Below are 24,310 nucleotides of genomic sequence, written 5' to 3' on the forward strand. Positions count from 1 at the left end.
TCTATAGAGATTCCAAGTTTGAAACTGAAGTATCAAAGCCTTTCCATGTACTATTGGAAAAAAGAATTTGACATTTGTGCGGATATGTGATCACTTACCCAAGAGTGAACCAAGTTAAAATTGATGGATTGTTGAGCGCATATAATTCTCCAAATGTTTGGCAAGCTATGCTCATGTAAAATTTGGAGTAAATAATATCATGGGTTTTGTATTAAAACTAGTTAATGCATGTTTTACCAGGTTGCAAGAGTATATAACTCCTATTATCACATGCCCTATATCATTAAACTTACAAATGGCTACTGGTATGGAAACAACTAGATGGACGATGAAAATATTTTAAAATACCTTAAAAAGACTATTTCTGGACCATGCAGAAGTGAACAATGACATTTTTAGCATTCATTGGGACAATGATACACCTTTCTATAATAGGTCATCATTTGGAGAAAATGTGAATTGCATCATTTCAGAAGGACATTGTAAACAAATAGTGCGCTTGGAAGCATGATGTGGAAAGCTTCAAGTCTATGGATCAAGCAATATCCCCATGAATTTGGTTGAAATGCAATGGGTATAAATCCATGAGCTTACATTGCTAAAATTCTTGATAATATAAAATCATGGTAATTCCCACCTTGCAGATGTGGGATCACTTGGTCGATGTCATGGACACTTTGAAAAGAAGAGTTAAAAGTAGTAGTTTATACATGTGCTTTTTTCTATCTTTCAAAGTGTTGAAAAGTGGTCCAAACATCTTTTGTACACATGTCAAATGTTAGATTTGTTTATGCTGATGTTAATACCACTGTTTAGATATATCTTCTTAATGTTATATTATACATAACATAAACACAAGCAATTAGTGTTATCATGTGAACTATTTTACACCATGTTACGTCATGCCAAATGTGTTTTGAGTATGTTGTGTTAGTATTTCAATGTAATTTATCCTCCTATGTAAATGCACTTTTTATGCATACAATATTTGTTAAGGGCTTGGAATGATGACAAATAGTCGTATTACATAAAAAGTAGTATGTATCAATATATAGTATTTTATCGTAGGACTTATCTAACTCCCAAAATGTCAAAATTTTAACCATCCCTTGTGCATATTTCCTTTTTCCCATTTATCAAATTTGTTGGTGTTTTATTGGGGTATCTTGCTATCATCTTTAATCTCCAACCTTTGTGTCTTCGCAAAAATCAAACTATAAGACCCAAATTCAACCAAATTCTTATCATAAAAATGATAGCTATTCTATTAATAACCATTTCATGTGGTCAAAAGTCTATTGAACAAATAGTCATAATATTTGAGTAAGATTAATAAAGTGAGGAGTTTGCTCCCACTTTAATGCATGTTTAATCGTGGTCTACAGTGCACGTGGGCTTCCTCCTCCCACAATTGTCTTGTGGGGTTGAATTTGATTTCTCATAGCATCATTTTTATCATAGCTTCCTTGAATTATATTCAAACTTATGATTTGACGCCTCTATTGTCATGGACACACCAACCGTAGCCTCAGATAAAGCACAAATGATTGGGCTACGAGCGTGGAACTTAAGAAGCTAGAAACGACACAAGAGCATGAAGAAAGAGATGAAGAAGGAGACAAGATGGAATGGAACAAGAACACTAGATTGATGTGTCAATGCTTGGAGTTGAATCCCTTGAAAGGGACCAATGAGGTTACAAGTATTTATACAAGTTTTGAGATTGAATATCTCTAGAATATGCTCGAGAAATATCTCTAGAATATACTCATATAAAATATACCATAGAATATTTCTAGAATAGTTATACTAGATGAAGACTAGAATATATGCTAAATTATACAATAATAAAACATATTCAAGCTACAAGGTCTAACACAACACTATATACTAGGTGTGTTACAGGTTAGAGGATTGAGTCTAGAATGTGACATTATCTCCCCTCTTATGTCACCTTCTTAAACTGGTCATCGGTTTGTGGGGATATCGGTGATGAAAATAGTGGACATTTTGTAAATTCTGCTCTGGTTCCCACGTGGCGTTAGACAGGGGGTAACCCTTCCACAGGACAATGTATTGAAGGTGTGGAAATAGGAACACGAACACCAACGGGCATGAGCGACCATGTGCGGCCCTCACTGGGAACACGAATGGTGTGAGCGAATTGGAACATGAACAAGCGTGAGCAACCATGCACGGTCCTAACCAGGAATTGGAACAGGAACGGGTGTGAGCGATTATGTGCGGTCCTCACTGGGAACTAGAACAACAATGGGTGAAAGAGTGCAGGTGAAGTGGTCGACTCAACTTCTTCTATCATGAGAGGGTAAATAGTTGAGGTTGACCCAAAACATGGCACAAACGGTAGCACTAGTGAGAAACCGACCGCCGAAGTCTCTAGAATAGGTGTGGGAAAAGTCTCGTTACCATCACTCGCCGATGTCATGTTTGTAGCCACATTCGTTTGGACGTCGTGGTCTGTGGCTATCTCATCCCCGGTTACGCAAGCCTCGGTTATGCTTGCTACTTCCTCATCCTCGTCCTCGTCTCTGTTGCCTGCCTTGCCGCCGCCACCGCCACCGCCCGTCGCTCAAGGTCTCATGCCAGCACTCGGGTCAACTGCCGGAGCCTCTAGGATCGGTGTGGGTAAGGACCTGGCACCACCGCTCGTTGTGTCCATAGCCGCCTCCATCTGGACGTCGTTGTCCGCGGCTACCCCGCCTCCGATCGCGCAAGCCTCGATTACGCTTGTTGCCGTCTCTTCCATGTCGTCGTCTCGGTTGCCCGCCTTGCCGTCGCCATCGCTCGTCGCTCTAGGACTCACGTCGGCACTCGGGCCGACCGCCGGAGCCTCTAAGAGCGATGTGTGTAAGGTCGCGACATTGCCGCTCGTTATGTCCGTAGCCACCTCTATCCGGACGTCGTTGTGCGTGGCTACCCCGTCTCCGATCGCGAAAGCCTCGATTACGCTTGCCGCCTCCTCTTCTCGATCTCCTTGCCGTCATCTTGGTTGCCCGCCTTGCCACCGCCACCGTTCATCACTCTAGGTCTCACACCGGCTCTCGGGCCGGATGCCAGAGTCTCTAGAATCGGTGTGGGTAAGGACCCGGCACCGCCGCTTGTCTCCTCCCCACTCGATGTTTCCTACGCTTAGGGAGGCTTCTTCCTCCGCATCCTCCGATCGCCTCCGGCCCGACTCCATAATAAGCCCTTCTTCGGCTTCGATTTTCCCCTTCACAAGCTCGCATGCCTCTCGTATTAGCGCTTCTAGGTCGAGCTCCTCCAAACCGTTTTGTGTTGAGCTCTCTTTCGGCGGTAGCGCGTACTCACTTGCCGCTCTCTCTTCTCTGCCGCTCGCGGGCCACGTTGTTGCCGACCTCTCCCCATCGGGTTGCTGGCATACCCACTCTGGTTTCACGTATCCGTACGCTTCCAATAGGGCTCCCTCCAAGGACACCCACGACTCGTGAGCTTCTCCTAGCTCCTTGACCTCCTTGTGCACCAATGCGGCCGCCACTCGAGGAAAATACTCTAGCCGCATCGCCTCGTCCACGCCCCCTTTCGCCATCTCGGCCTTGTAAGCTCCCAAAAATTTTGGGACCTCATTCCCATTGAATAGGCCGACTCGATCGACCACCCTTTCGACGGCTTGTTGAGCCGCATCTCGCTTCGCCATCTTCCGTCCGGCTTCCATCACGATCTTTGCCATCATCTCATCGAAGTCGAAGTCTTCTTCCATCTCCATGCTCCCTTGCCGCCCTTCACGTCGAGTTCACCAAATATGTCGCGTTATTACGCGCGTGCGTGTAGAAGGGGCGGGACCACAGGGGTCTTGGACTAGGGAGTGGAGGAGAAAGAATAAGACACAAAATGGAAGCTTAGCTCAAGAGGAGGTGAGAAAGAATAAGAAAGAAAGAAGAAAGAAAGAAAGATATATTAACGTCTTCTAAGGCCAAATTTGGCCCATGAGACAATTGGTTTACAACAAAAGAGTATTTATCTAGTCATCATAACTAAAATAAAATTAAGTAAAAAATAGAACTTAAACTAAAAGAGTTCTAGTAGTGTACAATATGTAGTATACTCGAAAGTGACTATACACTAAGCCTAATTTTATTTCCACCCAAGCCTCTCGAAAAGAAGTGGGGGGTCAAAGGGTCTTGATGTGGGTTCCAATGTAGAGAGTGCCCTAGCCATGGCTTCTAGGCGGTGTAGCTCACGTTCCCTTATTTTCAATATTGCTTCCACATCACGTCGAGTTGCTTTGAAACCCGGCACCCGAGGACGTCTGGTTCTTCTCTGGTTTTCTGCCTCATCAATGGAAAGGCCGAGTGGTGCAAGTGTGTCGGCATTCGTTGTCTCCTCGTGTTCCTGAAAAACTTCATTTGTTACATGTTCGTGATCATTAGCAACATTATTGTCAACATTTTGTAACTTATTCTCTGTGTGTTGTTTTAGCTCTAGAATGTATTTGCCTAATTTCTTTATATCTAGAGTATCTAATAGTTTGGGGAGGGTGGGAGACGAACCAAGTATGTCTTGGTATTTTGCCCTTATCTCGGCATAGGTTGGACACTTGCATGTAAAGTGGTACTCATCCTCTATCTCTATGTGACATAACCTACATATCCTTTCCTACCTAGGGACTCCACTAGTACAACCATTCTCAATCTCAAGTTGGTGAGATGATATTCTAAGTTGTCCAATGGCAACCCTTAGTGCATGTGGTAAGAATACATCTAGATATTTTGGCTGCGTGATAAAACCTAACTCAGAGAGGTGCATGAAGTGTTTCTTATAGTACAACATTTTAGATGGGAGTGGCTCTAGTGGGGTGATCCATTTACACCGAGTGTAAATTTGCCATATTTCTTGGCGTATTACTTTATTGCGGTCCTCATGAGAGATTAAAGTGTTATCACTCGTGTGGTTGTACCTAAGGGGAGGTAGGTTATTAATGTCTAGACCATTCGTAAGAAGCCAACTAACCATCATGCCATACCATGAGCTAGTATAACCGGACTCATACAATGATCGAGAGGCCTTAAAGGCTTGATGAGATATTCTATCATGTGGTTGGCTATGTATCCTGTGAATGAAGACTACAAGTTGAAAAAGTGCCTCTACTAACATTGGGGGTAACGTGAACTCAACCCTAATAATGTCATGTGGTATAGTCAATTTGCTTCGGAGTTGGCGTGATAGCATCATCACCAATGGTCTCTCTAATTATGTCCACATGAAAGATGGTAATCCTAGAGCCCAAACCGCTGATGCATACATGAGGGAGGGGGTCACTAATGAGTCAAAGAGCCACCCTTTAGTCCGTGGCTCTTGAAAGTGTGCTTGGTGGCATTGTCTCTCTAGGAGTGAGAGGGATGCATGTCCTCTCGTGAGTCTATCCTTCGCTTCTTGTGTCATCGAAAATTTACCTGAGCGGGCACTAAAAGTGACTCCGAGATAGACGTATGATCCAACCACCTCGACTGGGCTATGGGAGATAGTTAGGTGACACTTAGCTCTAACTTGGGCCGATGTGTGGAAGATAAGGACTTTCGTTTTCCCTAGATTCACTACCAATCCTCGTTGTACACAAAAGTCATCTAAGGCATTAAGGTGCCTTTGTAGGTCGTGTTCGGATTCAGAGAGCAAAACTATGTCATCCGCATAGAGCAAGATACGAACCTGCGTATTCCCAAGGACCACTACGGTGCCTCCCTCACGAGCAATAAAATCTTTGATCTCATCAATGTAGATCCCAAAAAGCGTCGGTGATAGGGGGCAACCTTGTTTTACACCAATAGTGCTAGTGAAACGATTAGATAGGCCACCTGGGCATCGGACACACCCCGACACTTGTTCATATAGTGCGTAGATGGCCCATACCATATCATCTGGTATCCTCAAGCTTTTAAGTCTATCAAACAACCGCTCTCTAGGGACTGTGTCAAAGGCTTTGCGGAAGTCCACAAAACAACAGTATAATTTCTTCTTGCGAGCCTTAGTTTGGTCAATTAGGCATCTAAGTGTGAAGATATGATCAATAGTGAAGAAGGCTCGTCTAAAGCCAGCTTGTTCAGGTGCACGAAGGTTTAGGGTTTCCATATAGTCGCTAAACTCTGCTTCCATTACTGCACCATATAACTTAGCAAGGGTATGGCCTATCATAATGGTCCTATATGTATTTGGGTCCATGGGGTCCCCCCCTTTATGTATGGGGGCCACTGTATTCATAGTCCACTGTGGTGGAAAACCCTCCGCAAGGGCACGATTGAAGATTAGAGTTAGCAAGGGAGCTAGGCACTCTCTCACATATATAATGTGTTCTGCTCGCAATCCTGTGTGGTCCATGGACTTCCTATGTTGTAATTTCTTTATGACCTTCACGACCCTAGAGGTCGTGAAAAGTGTCCCCGTGGTAGGCCGGGGTGTGGAAGGCATTGGAATGGGTGGTTGGTTTGGGATTTGGTAAAGTCTCTCTGTATATGTGTGCCAAGTTTCGGGATCTTCAATGAGTGTTTGTGGTCTTGGCTCCCGTAGTCTCTTCCATGTCGTGGCGCAATCGCTACTCATGAGTATATGGTAGAGTTCCCAGTATTGGGATGCCTCCCACGCTTGTCTCTTACAACGTGTCATCTTACGCATTTCTTTGCGGGCTTGTATGGAGGTAATACTACCATTGAGTTGCGATACTGTAAGTTGTCTATGTAAGTCCCTACAATCCTCGTCATACCATTTATTTTGTGGCATTGATCCTGATCTACCTTGATTTGAGTGTTTTGTATATGGGAAACTGCTAGCTGCTGCGGAGTGAAGGATGTGTGTGAGTTTTGTACTAAGGCTTTCTAACGGTAGGGAGGGATCAAGGGAGGGGAGATGGGCCTGAACATGTTGAGAGTATATGTCAGAGAGCTCATGTGTGAAATGTATTGTGGTGTGATGGCATGGTTGACTAGACTTGGTGACCTTAGAGATATCACATTTTAGCTCGAAGTATAAGAAACTATGGTCTGCGCCAATAGGGCATGGGGCCACTCGGAAGGAGTTAATCATGTGGGTAGCTTCAGGGCGCCCTATTAGATAGTCAACTGTGCTTTCCCCTCCTCCATGTGGGAAACATGTGAGCTCTTCCGAGCCCGGCCACTTAGCTAAACCATTATATATGACCATCCGGTGCCGACTGCCAAGTTCGAGCAGATGATGGCCAAAGCTCGTGGCGTCCGCACCTTGATCCTTTGATCTACGTGTGGTGCCTATGTCTAAAGGATCAACATTTACCATTTCTAGGTTTCTATTCATCTGAAATACTGTGCATTGTCGGGATTGGGTTCTCGCATTGAAGTCTCCTACAAGAAATACTTCTCCTTGGGAAGAATATTGGATTATGTCATCCGATGGGGGTTCGTATGGAGAAGGCCCATGTGGCATTCCTTCATCAACTAATCTCGTCAAGCCACCAATATTATAACGGGATCCTTTTGGGGGAAAGTAACAAATGGCGAAAAATACTGCCTGATCTTTGCTTGTGGAGACTTTCACCCACATAAAACGAGCTTCTGGGTCTATCTTCATTATTTCTATCCTATTATGTAGCTCTCTATGAAACAGTATCGCGACACCTCTAGATCCCCTAGTAGTTTGTCGACGTGAGGTTTGTCTAAAAGCGGACTCCCAACGGAATCCTTCGACCCGTGGGAGTCCTCTATTTGGGCTCTGATGTGTTTCTACCAAGAAAAGTATATCAGATACCTTTAGTATCTCCTCTAGGCGGCCGGGGTGTTCCCAGAGTACGCCATTACAATTCCATAGGGTAATCCTAAGTGCATTTTCTGTCACATGGGCCACACACCGTCAATTAGTAGTGCGATCATTTATGATCACTTGCCTGTCTCGGTAAAAGGCACGATGGCCTTCTTTACGAGCTTGCATAACTCGTGGCATACAACTCTTGCGATGCTCAATTTGCATCTTAGTGAGGTCTTCATCGAGATAGATGGGGTCCCCATCCATTCCTCGAAGGATTGGTCTCTTCTTAAAGAAAGTGATTCTAGAGTCTAAGTCTTTAAATTGAAGGACTAAGGCTCTCTTCCTAGTTGTGTCACGCCCGACCCTCCATGCTTTGGTGATAGGTAGGGCCTCTGTGTACCCTAACATTTTCCCAAGTGTTTGTGCGTCCTCATTTGGGGATGCACCTTCCTTGAGCCCAGTGACACGTACATTTAACCGTCGGGCCTGACGCATTTTCTCTTCTTCAAGGGTGGTATTAACAATATTTTCATCTTTTATTTCTTTTTTAATGTTTCTTTTAACCACATCTACCCAACCCGTTTTAGCTAACTCTATGTTATTATTAACTTCCTCTTTAACTTTTTTAATTTCATCCTTTATATCCTCTATAGAGGATATTTCACCGTCTTCTCGAGATACCTCGATGTCCTTAAGTTGTTTTTTAAGGTCGGTGTTTTCTACTTTAAGTTGTTCTATTTCGGCCTTGAGGGCGTCTTTTTCCTCTCTATCTTTTTTCTTGTGGGTTTCGGTGTCTTTCACCCATTTTTTCATATCCATCTCTATTTTTGTTAAACGATTAAACATATCTAAAAAGTCCTCCTTACTTATAGCCTCGTCTTGTATTATCCTTATGTTCCTTAGTTCGTTTAGACGTCATTGTGGTGTCAATAAGAAAAAAAGGTAAAGTAAATGGGTACGAGACTTAGCCTAGTTTGTGTGTATGTCACAATCACATCGGCATTTTGTAGCACGTGACGAGCACACCAAAAGAACCCACCCACGAACTCGTCAAGAAAATGGCAATTCACAACGTCAAGAGAAAAACGGAGAAGAAACACCCCGTGACAGCGACGGTGACGATGGCGGTCGTCAAACGACGACAGCAGACAGCGGTAGTCGTCGAACGACGGCGACGGCGACGACACTAACCGGTGACAACAATGGCAGAGAGAGCCGTTACACAGAGGCGAGGAAGCGAGAGAGAGAGAGAGAGCAGACGGCGACGACTGTAGCGGCGGCAGACAATGGCTGCAGACGACGACGACGGCGACGACGACGACAACGACAGCAACGACAGAGAGAGCCGTTACACAGTGACAGCAATGGTACAATAATGTAGAATAGACGGGCAAGATGCTCAACAAGTTAGCTTAAGGAAACACAAACGCTTTACAATGGTGGCCGCCATGGCCGCACCAAACGACTATATGAAAAACCCTAAAGGAAAACCCAAGAAGAAAACCCTAACCGAAACCCTAAAACTGAATAGGAAACCCTCGACCTAAGTGGTATGCCTCTCTCCCTCAAAATAGGCAACCCCTCATAAGTGACCCCTCCCTTCCTTTTATAGCCCAAGGAGGGAGGAACCTTACAATGTGGGATAGAATTTCCCCTCTTATTTCTATACACCATTTCCTAGTATGCATGTGCACATGGTGCACACCACCGATTTGCCTATTCCACCCCGGTTTCCGCCTATGGATGAAAATCTTCATGACAATGTAAAGTAGAATGTACTCAGACAGAGTACGAAAAACAGAAATAGCACAAGAGACAGAAACACACGATCTTAACGTGGAAACCCGTAATGGGAAAAACCACGGGGGTCCACAAACCCATAGAAACATAATCACTATGCTAAGAGGAGAAGTACAACTAGAAACTCCGAGGCAACGACCTCGAGATTCTACTTCGTCAACAGACGGCTACACAGTTACACACTCTCTCACTCTCACTCACTTCTTGTTACACAATTACAGAGGCAAGGACCTTTTAGGTAACTTTTAACAATGACTCATCATGATCATCATGATTGCCCTAAGTACTTATACTAGTACACCTTTTGGGTTATTTACAAGTGTAGCCCATAGGGGCATATTTAGACTATTTACAAGTATAGTTTTCCGAGTTGGCTGTCTACACGATTTCGGTTTTGGCCTCGGCCTATCCACCTCGGCTGAGTATCTCATCAACTCGGCTCTTCTCTTCCCATCCAGAGGAACCCATTTCCTAACAGAAAGACCATGCAAAGTAGTGTTGATGATGATGAAGGTTGGGCGAAGTAGCATTTGATGAAGACAACACAAGGTATTGAAAATGATAATGTCGAAAACAAGGCAACAAAGACGATGATGATGAGGAAGCATCTCCGAAAACAATGACTGTGGATGGTGTCTCTAGAAGCAACGCCGACTATGACGAATATATCTTTAAAACCAAGGATGTTTATGATGGTAACCTTGGAAGCAAGTACGGTGACAATGGTGTCTCTTGAAGAAAAGGTGGAGGCTATGAAGAAGATGGGTGATGCTACCAGTTGGAAGGATTCAAACTGTTCCTCACACGAGTTCGTGTTCCAGTTCCCGGAGAGGGTTGCACATGGTCACTCGTGCCCAGTTGGTGTTGCAAATCCCGGTGAGGGCCACACATGGTCACTCACGCCCATTTGTGTTCCAGTTCCCGGTGAGGGCCGCCCATGGTCACTCTTGCCCATTGGTGTTCCAGTTCCCCGTGACGACCGCACATGGTCATTCACGCTTGTTGGTGTTCCAGTTCCTAGTGAGGACCACACATGGTTGCTCATGTCTGTTCGTGTTCTAGTTCTCGGTGAGGGCCACACATGGTCGCTCACGCTCGTTGGTGTTTGTGGAGTCATTGACACATCAATCTCGTCTTCTTGTTCCATTCCATCTTGTCTCCTTCTTCATCTCTTTCTTTATCCTCTTGTGTCGTTCCTAGCTTCTTAAGTTCCACGCTTGTAGCCCCATTATCCGTGCTTCATCCGAGTCTATAGTTGGTGTGTCCATGAAACTTTGAATCCCTTGAAAGGGACCAAGGAGGTTACAAGTATCTATACAAGTTCTGAGATTGAATATCTCTAGAATATACCCATCTAGAATTATATACCATAGAATATTTCTAGAATATACTAAAGACTAGAATATATGCTAAACTATACAATATTAAACCATATTCAAGTTCATAAGAGTTTCCATATGGTCTAACATAACACTATGTACTAGGTATGTGTTGGTCACCTCGGACGACCAAATGGGAAAGGACGAAGCGGGAAAGACAAGCGGACGGTTATGGCTGAGTAAAGAAGATGGATGGGGCTGAAAAGAAGTAAAGAAGAAGAAAAAATAAAACGGCTAGGACATTCATGAAGGATAACGGTTCGGGCTTTGTGTGTAACCGCCCATGACCCAATAAAGGGCATGGAAAACCTGTAAACCGCCTATTTTCTGTGTCTCTATTCTGTGATGACCTTTGTTTGTGTCAAGTCCACCTACTCTGTGTGCTTGTGCGTAATGTGGCGGTTGTGGCCATCTGCGTAAACTTCCACAATCTCCACGGTAGACATCCCCATCGCGATTCTGGAAAAACAACCCGAGCTACGACTACGCTCTTCCGCAGTCATTCCTTAACTACAATACCCCTTGAGCCGAACCCCAAACGACCGAGGATTTGACACCGTGTTATCCTAAGCCGATAACAATTTTGGCACATATGGTGGATCTCTAAGTACACAAAAGAACATCGGGGAATGGATGTCGTCTAGTCAAAGAGGCAACAAAGAGACAACATGGTGAGGTAAACCTCAGACCCGAGCGGAATCCCGACAAGCAGTAGAGCTCGCCTTGGAAAAGTTACGTCACGACACCCGCTTGCTAGATCTTGAAGAAAGCATGGTCGAGTCCATGCTCACCGAGCACAGTGCCTTTGGACATGAGGTCCTCGCCCCAATTCACCTGGTCATTAGAAGCACCACCGGGAGTAATTTTGTGGTCAAACACAACGATAACTACACATCATTGCTGGCGGATCACGCCCACGACAACATCGAACTTTACACGTTCGACACCATGACATTCCCACCCACGTTACAATGGTGAACTTGATGCTGAGGCCCATGCGAGGTCCTTTCTCATTGGCTAGTTTTATTCGACTAGGTAGTTTAGTCAGGAGTCCATCGCCGATTTCGTCATTTGATTCCAAAACCTCAACAACCAACTAATGCAAGCATCCACTAAGAAGGAGGACAAGGACACCTTTTTAGCCGCCTTATGCAGACCCATGCGAAGGACGCTGGGCATGCTCGATTTCACGAGCCAAATGGCGGAGACAGTATTCGACTGGGTTCTTCGATTGGAGATGGAAGATACAGAAGGAAGCATGTCCATGATCTCCCGACGACAAGCGGTACCACAAGATGACTACTACTGGTTCCGACAAGTGATTGAGTGCACCATCTACCTCAATCTGGGACATTTGGCAGTCAAGTATATTATGCGGGCACGCTACCCAATTTGCCACTCTAGGGTACATACGGTCGATCAATGCGAGTATAACCTCTTGAATCAACCCACGACACCGGTTTGGAGAATCAAACCATAACGCAATGGCAGGCAATCGAAAGAGCGGTTTTGCCAAGACGAACTCTATCGAAATGCAGAGCGCCCTCATAATGTGCTCGCCGAGACGACAACCACTATTGGGACGATGAAGATAGAAACGAAGATGACTACTGTCGAAATGACTGATACGACAATAGAAACGGGCAATGTTACGAAAATAGGCGCCCCACGAATAATAGAGGTGGGCAGGCCGAACCATGGGCGTACAGAGGAGATCGACAACCTCGTAACCAATGCCCACATGACGACAATTCCGGGGAGGACTGACGCCGACCTCCCAATAATAATTGACGTGACTACCGCAGGAAACCTCGCAACATGCTCCACTACGAGTAGCCGCAACCTTGCAATGAGCCTGAGCTAGTGGCTCCACCAACAACCGAAAGAGGCGAGTCTAGTGTGCATTGCTTTATCCTCCAACAACCAGGGCGCTACGCGACCTAGTGCCCACGATGTGAAAAGGGGAAGGGACCTGTGGTCAATACGATCATTGTGGAGGTCCAACAAGTAGCAACCTGGGGCCAAGCGAAGCCATCCGATTGGGAAGTCCTGGATGACATTCACAAAGCCGCGAAAGCATGGGTCAAAAAAGCCAATGAGGTGAACGTCGAACAGATGCGCCAAGAGAGCACAATCGAAATGTCGACGTCACGAACGAAGGACAACCCGATATGGAAAGCCCTCGCCAACTACCAAATCACAATGATGATGGAAAAATTATTGAACTTAGTCCCTAGATTTTGGCAAACAATGGAAGCACAAATGCGAAAAACGAACTCGATAATTATTCTTGCGACTTTCACGGAATCAACAACAGGCCGACAATGGTCAACCACCATAACCCAGTCATTAATGTAATCCTACACGGGGAAGAAATTCAGGGATGCATCGTTGATGGTGGTTCTGAGGTGAATGTCATCAACAAAACTACCTGCAACTGCTTGGGCATCACAAATTGGGAGGCGTGCCCATTCTGGCTACGCATGGCGAATACCAGATCTGTCCAACCATTAGGGCTATTGCGCAAATTGGTGATCGTGATCGGCGGACATATGCTCGAAATATCGGTGGTGGTCTTGGTTCTTGACGCTTCGGGAGCATACCCTTTACTGCTAGGACCACCATGGTTGCGCTCTGTGAACATCAAGCACCATTGGCAATACAACAACATCAGCTTTCGACGAGGAAGTGCGAAAATTCGGGTGCTGATGTAGGAAAGTGCACCACCAACAAAGGCAATGACTCCGCTTTACACAGAGGAGCTCAACATGCTCGAGGGCATAGACGAGGATTTAGAGAATTATTTGGCGGAAAACCCTCAAATCGTCCCTTTGTTCGACATCAACGTCATCGAAACAACAGGCGCCCATCTATCCAGAGCTGGTCACATCCCCAAACTCTCCTTCTTTGACCACCAATTCTGTGAGCATTGCGAATATGGCAAGCAAGCCGTGACTTGACACTCGACGCCATCACTGGGTGAATCGAGCCCGATCGATTTGGTCCATTTGAATATATGTGGCATTGGTGTCTTATATTTTGTTAGCTTGATCAACGACTGGACTCGCAAGGTGTGGGCATACTCGGCCAAAACCAAAGATCGGGTTTTCTCGATCTTCCAGGAATGGCTCACCATGGTAGAGAACGAGTCCCGTTGAAAGCTGAAATGCCGTCAAACCGACAAAGGGGGAGAGTTTAGATTTGAAGAATTCTTTAGATTTTGTCAACAACATGACATTCGACGTGAATACACGACACCTCATAGTCTGGAGCATAATGGAATTGCCAAATGGATGAATTAGAAAATTCAAGAATGAAGTGTCCATGCTCCAACACTCCGGATTGTCGAATGGCTTCTGCCTAGAGGCCATACTTATGGCAGTACACATAATCAATATGTCACCGAGTAGGCCTCTAGGACTTCAAATACCTCAGGAATTATGGACCGATAGTAAGCCGAATTATGAGAAATTGAGGATCTTCGGATGTAAGGCATATGCCTTCATACCGAAAGATGATCGCCAAAAACTTGCACCGAGGTCTAGGTAATGTATTTTCCTTGGCTATGGACTATATGACGAAATCGGATACGGACTCTGGGTGTCAGGGATAGTACTAGAGGCAAGGAGAATTAACACTAAAGATAGAGGAGAAGAATGAGGATTAGTACTAAGAAGGGAAAGAGTGTGAGAACCACGTGAGAGGAGAGAGAGAGAGAGAGAGAGAGAGAGAGTAGAGAGAGATAATGATGACAACAAGAAGTATATTATATTATATGAAGAAAGATACAAGAACAACTAGGAGGCTTAAGACTGGTGTTGAACCGAATTGGTTCAGAATAGTGTTGTGAAGATTACCCTTGAAGTTTTTGAGTAATCTAGAATATACATGAATTTACTATAGAAATAATAAATGAAACTAATATTTTTTGTATTACAATTCATGGTTTAATGGCAATTGTTCAGCCCATGTAACACAAAGTCATGGGTTCGAATCCCTTCGAAGCCATACCATGCCATATCATGACACTACCCCCCCCTTTAAGAAGACGAGTGTGACGAGTCGTCTTAGATGGAGGACCCGGTTTGTCGGGATATTGTCGATGGAAGTCCTGAATAAGAGCTCGAGCATTTGTGACCGTTCTCGACTGGTTCTCAAGTACGCTCACTTGGACTATAGCCTAGCCAATCGACCAAATAGTAGAGCTTGTTGCGAACAATCTTGGAATCGAGGATGGCAGCAACTTCATACTCCGGTCCAGCTTAAAGCTCGATCAGAGGTGGAGGTGGTTCCGTAATACGATTTAGAATAGTCTTATCTTGATAGGGTTCGAGAAGAGAACTATGAAAAACCGGATGTAACCGTAGTTGCGGAGGTAGATCAAGATGAAAAATGACATCATTAAATTTTCCGATAATACGGAAATGACCTAATCGTCAATAATCCAATTTTTATTGATAAATTATCGCATGGTCGAGTAGTCTTGATGTGTCGTCGTAATAGCCATACCCAATTTCAATTGTCAAAACAGGACGGAAGTTGATGACGATCCGCATAAGTCTTATGTGTTTGTTGAGCTTGATGTAAATGGGTAGATATGTCTGCCTATATCTTGCGTAGCCCCTCCAAATGCTCCTCTGCATGAGGATTTGTGGGTAACTCCGGAGGTTCGAACACACCATTGAGAATGATAGCTTGTATAAGCATAAAATGATGTAACACTAGTCGATCAGTGGATAGAATTATTATAAGCAAATTCAGCAAAGTGGAGAATATCCGTCCAATCATCTTGTTCATAGCTTAGAAAACACCAAAGATATTGTTCCAGTGTTTGATTTGTTCATTTTTCTTGGCCATTTGTTTGAGGGTGATAGCCAGAGGAGAGGTTACAAGTGACCTTAAGCATTTTGAAGAGATGCTTCCAGAATTTCGAGACGAATTGAGGTCCGTGGCTGCTGATGATACTATCCGGGATGCCATGATGCCAAAATACCTCACGAATGACAATTTCAGCGGTTTCTTCACTAGTGATAGCCTTAGTATAAGGTAGAAAATGTGCCATCTTAGTATATCGATCCACTTTTGTTAAGATTGCATAGGATCCCTTTGAAATTGGAAGATCTATGATAAAATCTAGAAAAATGGACTACCACGGCTTGCTTGGAATTGGTAATGGTTCCAATAAACCATATGGATGATGTCTTGGCATCTTTGTTCTACAACATGTATCACGTGTCCGAACATAGTCTTTGACAAATCGTCGCATATGAGGCCATCAAAATGATCGTTGTACTAAATCGAACGTTTTAGTACTACCAAAATGTCCAGTTATATATGTGTCATGACAATTTTGGACTACTCGAAGGCGACAAGAAGCAGTGGTAACATACAAGAGTTTCTTAAAGAATAGTAATCCATCATGACATTTGAATTGTCGATAGTCCGTACCTCGTTGTTGTGACTGTGAACAGGTTTCCGGCGAGGGATCAATTTGCGCTAGAATGGCTTGAGCGAAAGCGGGTGTCGTCAAGTCTTCATGTATGGTCTTGATAATGCGGGAATCCAATGCAATGTCAAAAACCCACGTTGCTTGTAGTCATGCTAGTCTCAGGATTACTTGCTTTTGATTATCGAATGCTGGATCATAGGGACGAGGTGCTAGATACAAGCACCACGATAATGCATCTGCCTTCACTTGCTGCTTCCCAGGACAATATATAATTTCTAAGTCGAAATGAGTGAGGAATTGGGCCAACCGAGCTTGTCGTCGATTTACTACACTAGCATTCTGGAAATAGGCAAGGTTCTTGTGATGATTGAATACGTTGACTTGATGAGAAGATCCCTCTAAAAAATGCCTCCATTGTGCAAAAGAAAGAATCCAATATTGCTAATAGCTCCTTGTCATGTATCTTGCAGTTTATTTCGCCAACATCAAACTTGCGCGAGTGGAAAGACAAAGGATCATTGTTGTAAAATACTTAGTGATAGGGTGTTTAAGACAAAGGGTAATCTTACACTATATGAGGGCTTGACCAAACCGGTTAGATGGAGTTGTGACTCATAATATATTATATAGATCAAGCGAGACTCAAGAAATTAAGAAAAAAAGATAGAGAAGATGAGAAAGAGATGAGTTTGTTATGATATTCCAACATCAAGACAATACAAAGGAGATAAACTCCACATTCAACTAAGAAACCAAAGACCTTCTTACTACCAATCACTCAAAAACCACAATTAAGACTCTTCCCTTTCACTAAGATATCTCTTCCTAAGACTCCCTCCCTCTCCTCTATTAGGATCCTCTCCTTCCACTCTTAGGATCCCCTCTCTATTAGGACCTTTCCCTATTAGTCCCTCCCTATTAGTCCTTCCCCTATTAGTCCCTCCTCCTATTAGTCCTTCCACTTCTTGTTTTATAATTTTCTTCTTCTTCCTCGTTCACGCTATGTTTAGAAGCTTTTTATCTCCTATTTTTAGCTAAGACCCAACAACCTCCTAATCATCATATCTCCTTCATCAGAGCTCCAAATTTAGTGATTTAAAAATCTATAGATAGATCTGTTTACAAGATTTCTAACCCATATTTAAACATAATATTTGGGTAACACACGAAGGAGTTATGACCATTCTTTTTTTACTGTTTTTTATGGTCCGCTTTTTCTCTTGGTCTCGTACTTTTACTTTTGATTTCTTCCTAAGGTCTTGGTTCGTGTTCTTAGCCTCCAAATGTGAATTATCTATACTTTATAGTCTTGTAATGTTTAATGGCTTAGATTCTAAAAACACTTTCACATTTAGTCCTCCCCCTTGCTAGAGGCTAAGCCATTTATGGTGAAGCACTTAATGGTAGTACTTAACAAACGAAAGCTCTATCGCCAATCTCTTGGCTATAGACAATGAGAGAGATATAATAAAAAAGAAAATAAAAAGATGTTCACAATTCTAAACACACACACACGCACATTGACAATTGCCATCACCATCTTTCTCCTTGTCAACACAAAGAAAGAGGTTACTACAATTATTATGTATTTGTCAAATCTCCATACACAAGAAGGGTCATGGGATACATAACTCTTGATAGAAGTAAGCATGTCAACATATGAATGAATCTTTCGAGTGAGCGAACCTTTTGCACAAATACCTTCAAAGCATCGAGAGTTATTGGAATGATCATCTTTTGAGTTATGTTGTTCTTTGAATCATTCACATCTTCTTGGCACAACACATTGTCCACACTACCTTGTTTTGTATAAATGACCATTTGATCTAAAACCTCATCTCGAAAAGGAAGTGAAATTTGATCTTGTTTGGTCGATTCATTCAAGGGTTCAAAATTGATCTCATTCTTCTTTGGAACCATAACTATAGGTGACACAGAGTTCAAATCTTCCATCTTATAATTGGAACTTTCTTGTAACCATGCGTTGAACTCTTGCATAAATTCTTCCTTTTGTTGAACACTCAATTGCCGAAGCTTTGGGGAAATTGATACACTTTCCTTCAAGTTGATGTGGTATTTGTTGTGAGCTTCTCCTCTTATCCCAAAACACTTTATGAACACATCCTCCACTATGCTTGTGCAATGCACCACTTCACTATCCACTACAACCACCATTGCTGAAGATGACCTACTAATAGGAATTCCCACTTTGTTTACTACAAATTCAGAAAATCAAGCTTACCCTAGCACCACTATCAACCAAGGCATCTTTGATGTGAAACCCTTTGATGGTAACCGGGATGGTTGGACGCATGTCGTTTCGATCTTCTACTCGCACGATCCCCACATAATGCACGGTCTTCCTACTTTGGCGGATACTTGCAAGCTTTCCCCACTCCTTTTGTAATGTGGGAGATAATTGGAGAAGTTGTGGCCATGTTATCCTTGGTCCACTCGATATCAATTCATGCTTCGGATTGAAAGCTTCTACACCTTCTCCCATAGGAATATCCTCCATCTTTATCTTCCATTTGGAGTGTCTCCTTCTCAATTTCTCCTCTTCCTCATTCTCCTTACACTTCTTCTTTTCTCTAGAGGCACTAGATTCTCCATGAACTTCTTTCTCCTCTTGCCAGAATCGTGTCCTTTTCACAGGAGCTACTTCACAAGCACTATCACTATCATCAATAAAATTAAGAAGATTCACATTATGAGGAATTGTAGGAACCCGAGTCATAGGAAGTGTGATGGATTCGCCTCCTTCGACTTCATTGTTGTTAGGTCGTCGTCCATTCCTTTGCAGTTGATACATGCCTCTTCCCATGCCTCTTTGTTGTCGATGAGAACATCTTGTTCAGATGTGTCCCTCCTCTTGACAAGAATAACAAATTACACATTGATGCCCTCTAGAGCCATCACCATCGGGAATAGTGTTGTGAATTTCTTGGGATTGTCGCAAGTGGGTCATCACTTCATCAAAGCGCAAGTGGAACTCATCATCTTCACTTGTCGATCATAACCTTGACAAACTTGGAGAAGAGCTTGAAAAGTTGTTGGATCCTTCAAGCTTGCCTTCAAACGGAAATGCATGTCAAGGCCCATCTTGAATCGTTCCATCTTAAACCACTTATCTTCAATGCCACCATGAAGACGAATCCACATCGTCCACAAATCCTTGAAATTTCTTTCATACTATATGAAACCAAAAGATGATTCCATCTGTAGTCGAAAAGCTCCTCTCTTACTTTCGTTTCACTTTGCCGTGGAATGTATCCAGAACGAAATTGGTGTACCAACAATTGATATTCTACTTGTTCATTTGGTGGAAGAAAAGCATACCAATCTCGAGCTCGACCATAGAATGTAGCTACCAACAAGGGAAACTTTTCACTGTCGGTGACGCGTCTAATAGAGATGGCATGATGCGAAAAGGATGCGAAAAAGGCACCAGCACCTTGTGTTCATTCACTCGAAAACACAAATTGCATAGCTAAGTTAATGTAGTATAGTAACACAAAGTAAGGATAAGTTCTCCCTCCTATACAGAAAGGATCGGCCCTCCCTGGAGCGCCAAAAATGATAGGGTGTTTAAGACAAAGGGTAATCTTACACTATATGAGGGCTTAACCAAACCGGTTAGATGAAGTTGTGACTCATAATATATTATATAGATCAAGAGAGACTCAAGAAATTAAGAAAAAAAGATAGAGAAGATGAGAAAGAGATAAGATTGTTATGATATTCCAACATCAAGACAATACAAAGGAGATAAACTCCACATTCAACTAAGAAACCAACGACCTTCTTACTACCAATCACTCAAAAACCACAATTAAGACCCTTCCCCTTTCACTAAGATATCTCTTCCTAAGACTCCCTCTCCTCTGTTAGGATCCTCTCCTTCCACTCTTAGGATCCCCTCTCTATTAGGACCTTTCCCTATTAGTCCTTCCACTTCTTTTATAATTTTCTTCTTCTTCCTCGTTCACGCTAGTTTTAGAAGCTTTTTATCTCCTATTTTTAGCTAAGACCCCATGACCTTCTAATCGTCATGTCTCCCTCATCAGAGCTCCAAATTTAGTGATTTAAAAATCTATAGATAGCTCTTTTTACAAGCTTTCTAACCCATATTTAAACATAATATTTGGATGACACACGAAGGAGTTATGACCATTCCTTTTTTACTATTTTTAATAGTCCGCTTCTTCCTAAGGTCTTGGTTCATGTTCTTAGCCTCCAAATGTGAATTATCCATAGTTTATAGTCTTCTAATGTTCAATGGCTTAGATTCTAAAAACACTTTCACACTTAGCATAAAATACGTGTACAATACGTATTCTATGTATTTTACAAGTATTCTAATTGTTTTTTTAAAGGAATGGGCTATTTGCCCCCCCCCCCCCCCCCAAAAAAAAAAAAAAAAAACCTTTTTGGCCGCCTAACAAAAAAAATCTCTGATAATTCTTCCCTCATTTTGCCCCCCAAATTTCCCAAATTTCTAGTAGTTCTCAACATTTTGGCTATTTTGCCCCTCAATTTTCTGGTCGTCCTCAACAATTTGGCTATTTTGCCCCCAAATTTCTGGTAGTCCTCAACATTTTGGTTATTTTGCCCCCCAAATTTCTGGTACTTCTCAATATTTTGGCTATTTTGCCCCACAAATTTCTGGTAGTTTTGCTAATCCCCCATTTTGGCTTCACAACATGTCTCCCCAACAAAAACATTCTGGCCTATGCAACGACGAAGTTTGCAAGCACTGACGACACAAATGCCTATATGGACGACTGGAACCAGCTTCTATACTCTTCCAGCGAGCTAGATTTTGAGGCTAATTGGGCCACGTTTCAAATGAAATGGCGACCAAGTCACGATGCGTTGGTGCAGTATGTATACGAGACTTGGTTGATTCACAAAGACAAGATTGTACGTTATTGGACTGGTCGCTTCCCTCACTTTGGAATGACCAGCACCTCTCGCATTGAAGGCAACCATTATGTTGTCAAGAGGGTTTTAGGCATTGTTAATAACGATCTGCTCACTGTATTCAAGAAAATCCGTTTACTACTGGACACACAACTGACAGAATTGAACACCAAAATGGAGTATGACAAGTCTACACAGGCACATCGACATGCACTCGAGTTCATGAGGCCGCTAGTAAAGAAGATATCCAAACACGCATTAGACAAGTTATTGGAGCAGTACAAGAAAGTTATTGACAACAATTATGGTGATGAATGTACAGGGTTGTTTCGATCAAGTTTTGGTGTCCCATGTTGTCATGACATTTTGAGATGCATCCAAAGAAATGAAAGATTCCATCTTGAAGATATTCACTGTCAATGGCACTTGATTGCGTGTTCAATGGTTCAACACGCCTCTATAGCTAAGCCATGTTTGTCTCCCAGAAAGCGTTTGATGAGGAAAATCGAGCAAAGATTGTATGAAACTGACGATGACCAGGTTGTTGTTCTCATGACACGATTGGATGAAGCAAGTCAAGCACCACTGCAGTCTCTCTCCAATCCAGTGGTGGTAACTAGGAAGCGAGGTCGCCCTGCAGGGTCGAAGAACAAAAAGGCCAACCAAAGGGAGAAGTCACTATTTGAGTACTCTACCGGTCGCAAATGTTCCAAATGTGATCAAGCTGGTCACAATGCACGCACTTGCGATATGCATTTGCCCCCCCATTTTGGCTATTTGCCCCTACAATACTAAGAATGTTATTGACGACGATTCCTTTTTATGTAATAGTTGATAAACCTTTTTATGAGGTTGTAAAGTGTAATAGTTGATATATATCACAAAAACATTTTGGTTGAGGTAAGAACTATCAAATTTTTATTTTTATTTTTGTAATACCAAGAAGGTTGTGTTTGACTTCCATTAATATAACTCATTTTAGCTATTTGGTACTTCACAACAACAACCAAATCACTTGACAAGCATATTTGTTCCAACAAGGTATTGTTGTAAGTGTTATTGGGAAAGAAGTGTTGTAAGTTTAGCCAAAATAGGGGGGCTAAAAAGTTTTTTTTTAGGAGGCCAAAAAGGTTTTTTTTTTTTTTTTTGGGGGGGCAAATAGCCAAAATAGGGGGCTAAAAAGTTTTTTTTTAGGGGGCCAAAAAGAGGTTTATTTATTTATTTATTTATTTTTTTGGGGGGGGGGGGCAAATAGCCCATTCCTTTTTTAAATACTTAGAATACGTATTTTATAGATAAAGTACGTTAAATGCGTTAAATACTTAGAATACGTGTAGAATACTTGCAAAATATGTTAAATACTTCTTAAAATTTAAAGTTTTTTTTTTTTTTCAAACCCTAAACCCTAATACCCGGAATTTGTACCATCCCATCTTTTCGGCCCCCTCCAAATTAATCCGTTGTTCAAGAAGAACTTCCGGACTTGTCGTTTCTTCATTTGGATCTCGGCTCTCTTTTCTTTATTGTCTGATGATTCCTCGATTTCTTGTAGCACTTTCTTGATCAGTAAGCTTTCTTCCTCGTATTCGTCTTGCCGGAACTTCTGAATCATGTTTACCCGACATATGTGCTCCGAAGTAAAGTAGTCTTCGGAAACTTCTTCATTATCCGATTCGACTACGTCATCTTCGAACCGGGCTCTTCATAACATACCCGCTACCGTGTTGTCTTTTCCCGAGATGTGTCGAACCTTCGAATTAAGTGAATTTACATATGCAATCCATCTTAGCATAGCAACATCCGGTACCGTGCAACATCGCATCATCCCAAATATTAGAAGACAATCCGTTTCAATCACTAGTTTAGCTTTGATCAAATAATCTCGATTTTATTTGATTGCTGACACGACTCCCCATAATTCTCTTTTAACTTGTGCATATCCGCGTTTCCTTTCGTTGAGAACCTTTGCTCCAAATCGAATCAGGTATTGTGAACCATCCGAGTCGACTTGGTTGATGACCCATCGGATCATGGTTGGACTTGTATCAATGGGCACTATGATCGGTTGGTCATAGTTTGGCTTCTTAAGTGCTTATGCCTTCCGTAGTGTTTTGTTGAGCTTCTTCATGGCTTTGGTATGTTCCGGTCTCCATTCGAACTTCTTACCCTTCCGCAACAAGTGATGGAGTGGGTCCGCAATGTGTGCATAGTGCGGAATCCATATGTGATAAAATGCACACGCACCAAGAAATCTGCGGACTTCGGATTGTGACTCGCATATTTCTTTCATAGCTTGAATCACATCGATCTTGACTGGTGACGGTCTTCGGTTGTAGGGCCCACATAGATGTCCAACTACCAATATCTCTTCTTGTCCAAATGTTGATTTCTCTCCGGATAGTGTTAAGTGCTCATCTTCCAACTTCTGTAGCACTTTCTCACAGTCGCGAATATGGTTGATTACAAACTTACGACATCCTCAATCATCCATATTCTCATCCTTTACTTCCACCACACATCCTTTCATCGGAATGTCATCTAGGAACGACATTGTTATCTTCGGGATGCAGTCTCGGAGCGCCTTGTTCATCATATTCATCATATGTGCGACCGAGTTCGCGCTCCTTGTGGTAGCATACACACTAATCCTATCGGTGTCCGCATTGTAGTGATATCTCGGCTCTCCACGGCTAGTTGGAATTGGTCACACCCGGAGTATAGGTCTCCGATGGAGTATATTGCGTGTCTGGCAAACGCTTCACAAATTCATCCACTATCGGACCGACTCCGGAGTTCCGGATAGTAACCTCGTTCACCGGTTGAAAATCTTGAATGAACCAGAGTGACCCATTCTTCCTTAGAACCGTAAACCATCGATTTGAGTACGGAGCGTTTGATGGCTCTAGAATCCCCATCGCCACCTTCTCTTTGAGCAAGTCAATGATTTTCGGAATATGAGCCCGTGGCACCTGAATCGGCTTCAGGTTCCACGACACATGCTCAATCATGAAGA

At 43.0% G+C, this 24,310-nt stretch overlaps 1 protein-coding gene across 1 annotated transcript; it reads right to left on the bottom strand.

Annotated features, from left to right (window-relative positions):
• Nucleotides 1-1,153: 1,153 nt before the first annotated feature.
• On the bottom strand, nucleotides 1,154-18,549 carry LOC147865968 (uncharacterized). Its single transcript, XM_087316018.1, has 3 exons — nucleotides 18,076-18,549; nucleotides 6,133-7,713; nucleotides 1,154-1,264 (listed from the first exon to the last, which is right to left on the bottom strand). Exons 1-3 carry the CDS (start codon nucleotides 18,547-18,549, stop codon nucleotides 1,154-1,156), a joined length of 2,166 nt encoding a protein of 721 aa, XP_087172144.1.
• Nucleotides 18,550-24,310: the final 5,761 nt, after the last annotated feature.

This window comes from Azolla caroliniana, unplaced genomic scaffold, assembly GCF_043228905.1.
Source record: "Azolla caroliniana isolate FFs.n. ecotype wild unplaced genomic scaffold, voAzoCaro1.0.p SCAF_3, whole genome shotgun sequence".
Taxonomy (NCBI): Eukaryota; Viridiplantae; Streptophyta; class Polypodiopsida; order Salviniales; family Salviniaceae; genus Azolla; species Azolla caroliniana.

Bases quoted from the DNA above. Each gene is read 5' to 3' on its own strand.
- LOC147865968 (XM_087316018.1), bottom strand. From the start codon at position 18,549: ATGGTGGTTGTAGTGGATAGTGAAGTGGTGCATTGCACAAGCATAGTG. The intron at 7,714-18,075 runs GTATTTGTGCAA...GAAACACATCAG, and splicing joins TAACTCTCGATGCTTTGAAG to AGCCCAAATAGAGGACTCCC. The intron at 1,265-6,132 runs GTAATGGAAGCA...GGTTATTAATAG, and splicing joins TTGCTAAGTTATATGGTGCA to AATAGCTATCATTTTTATGA.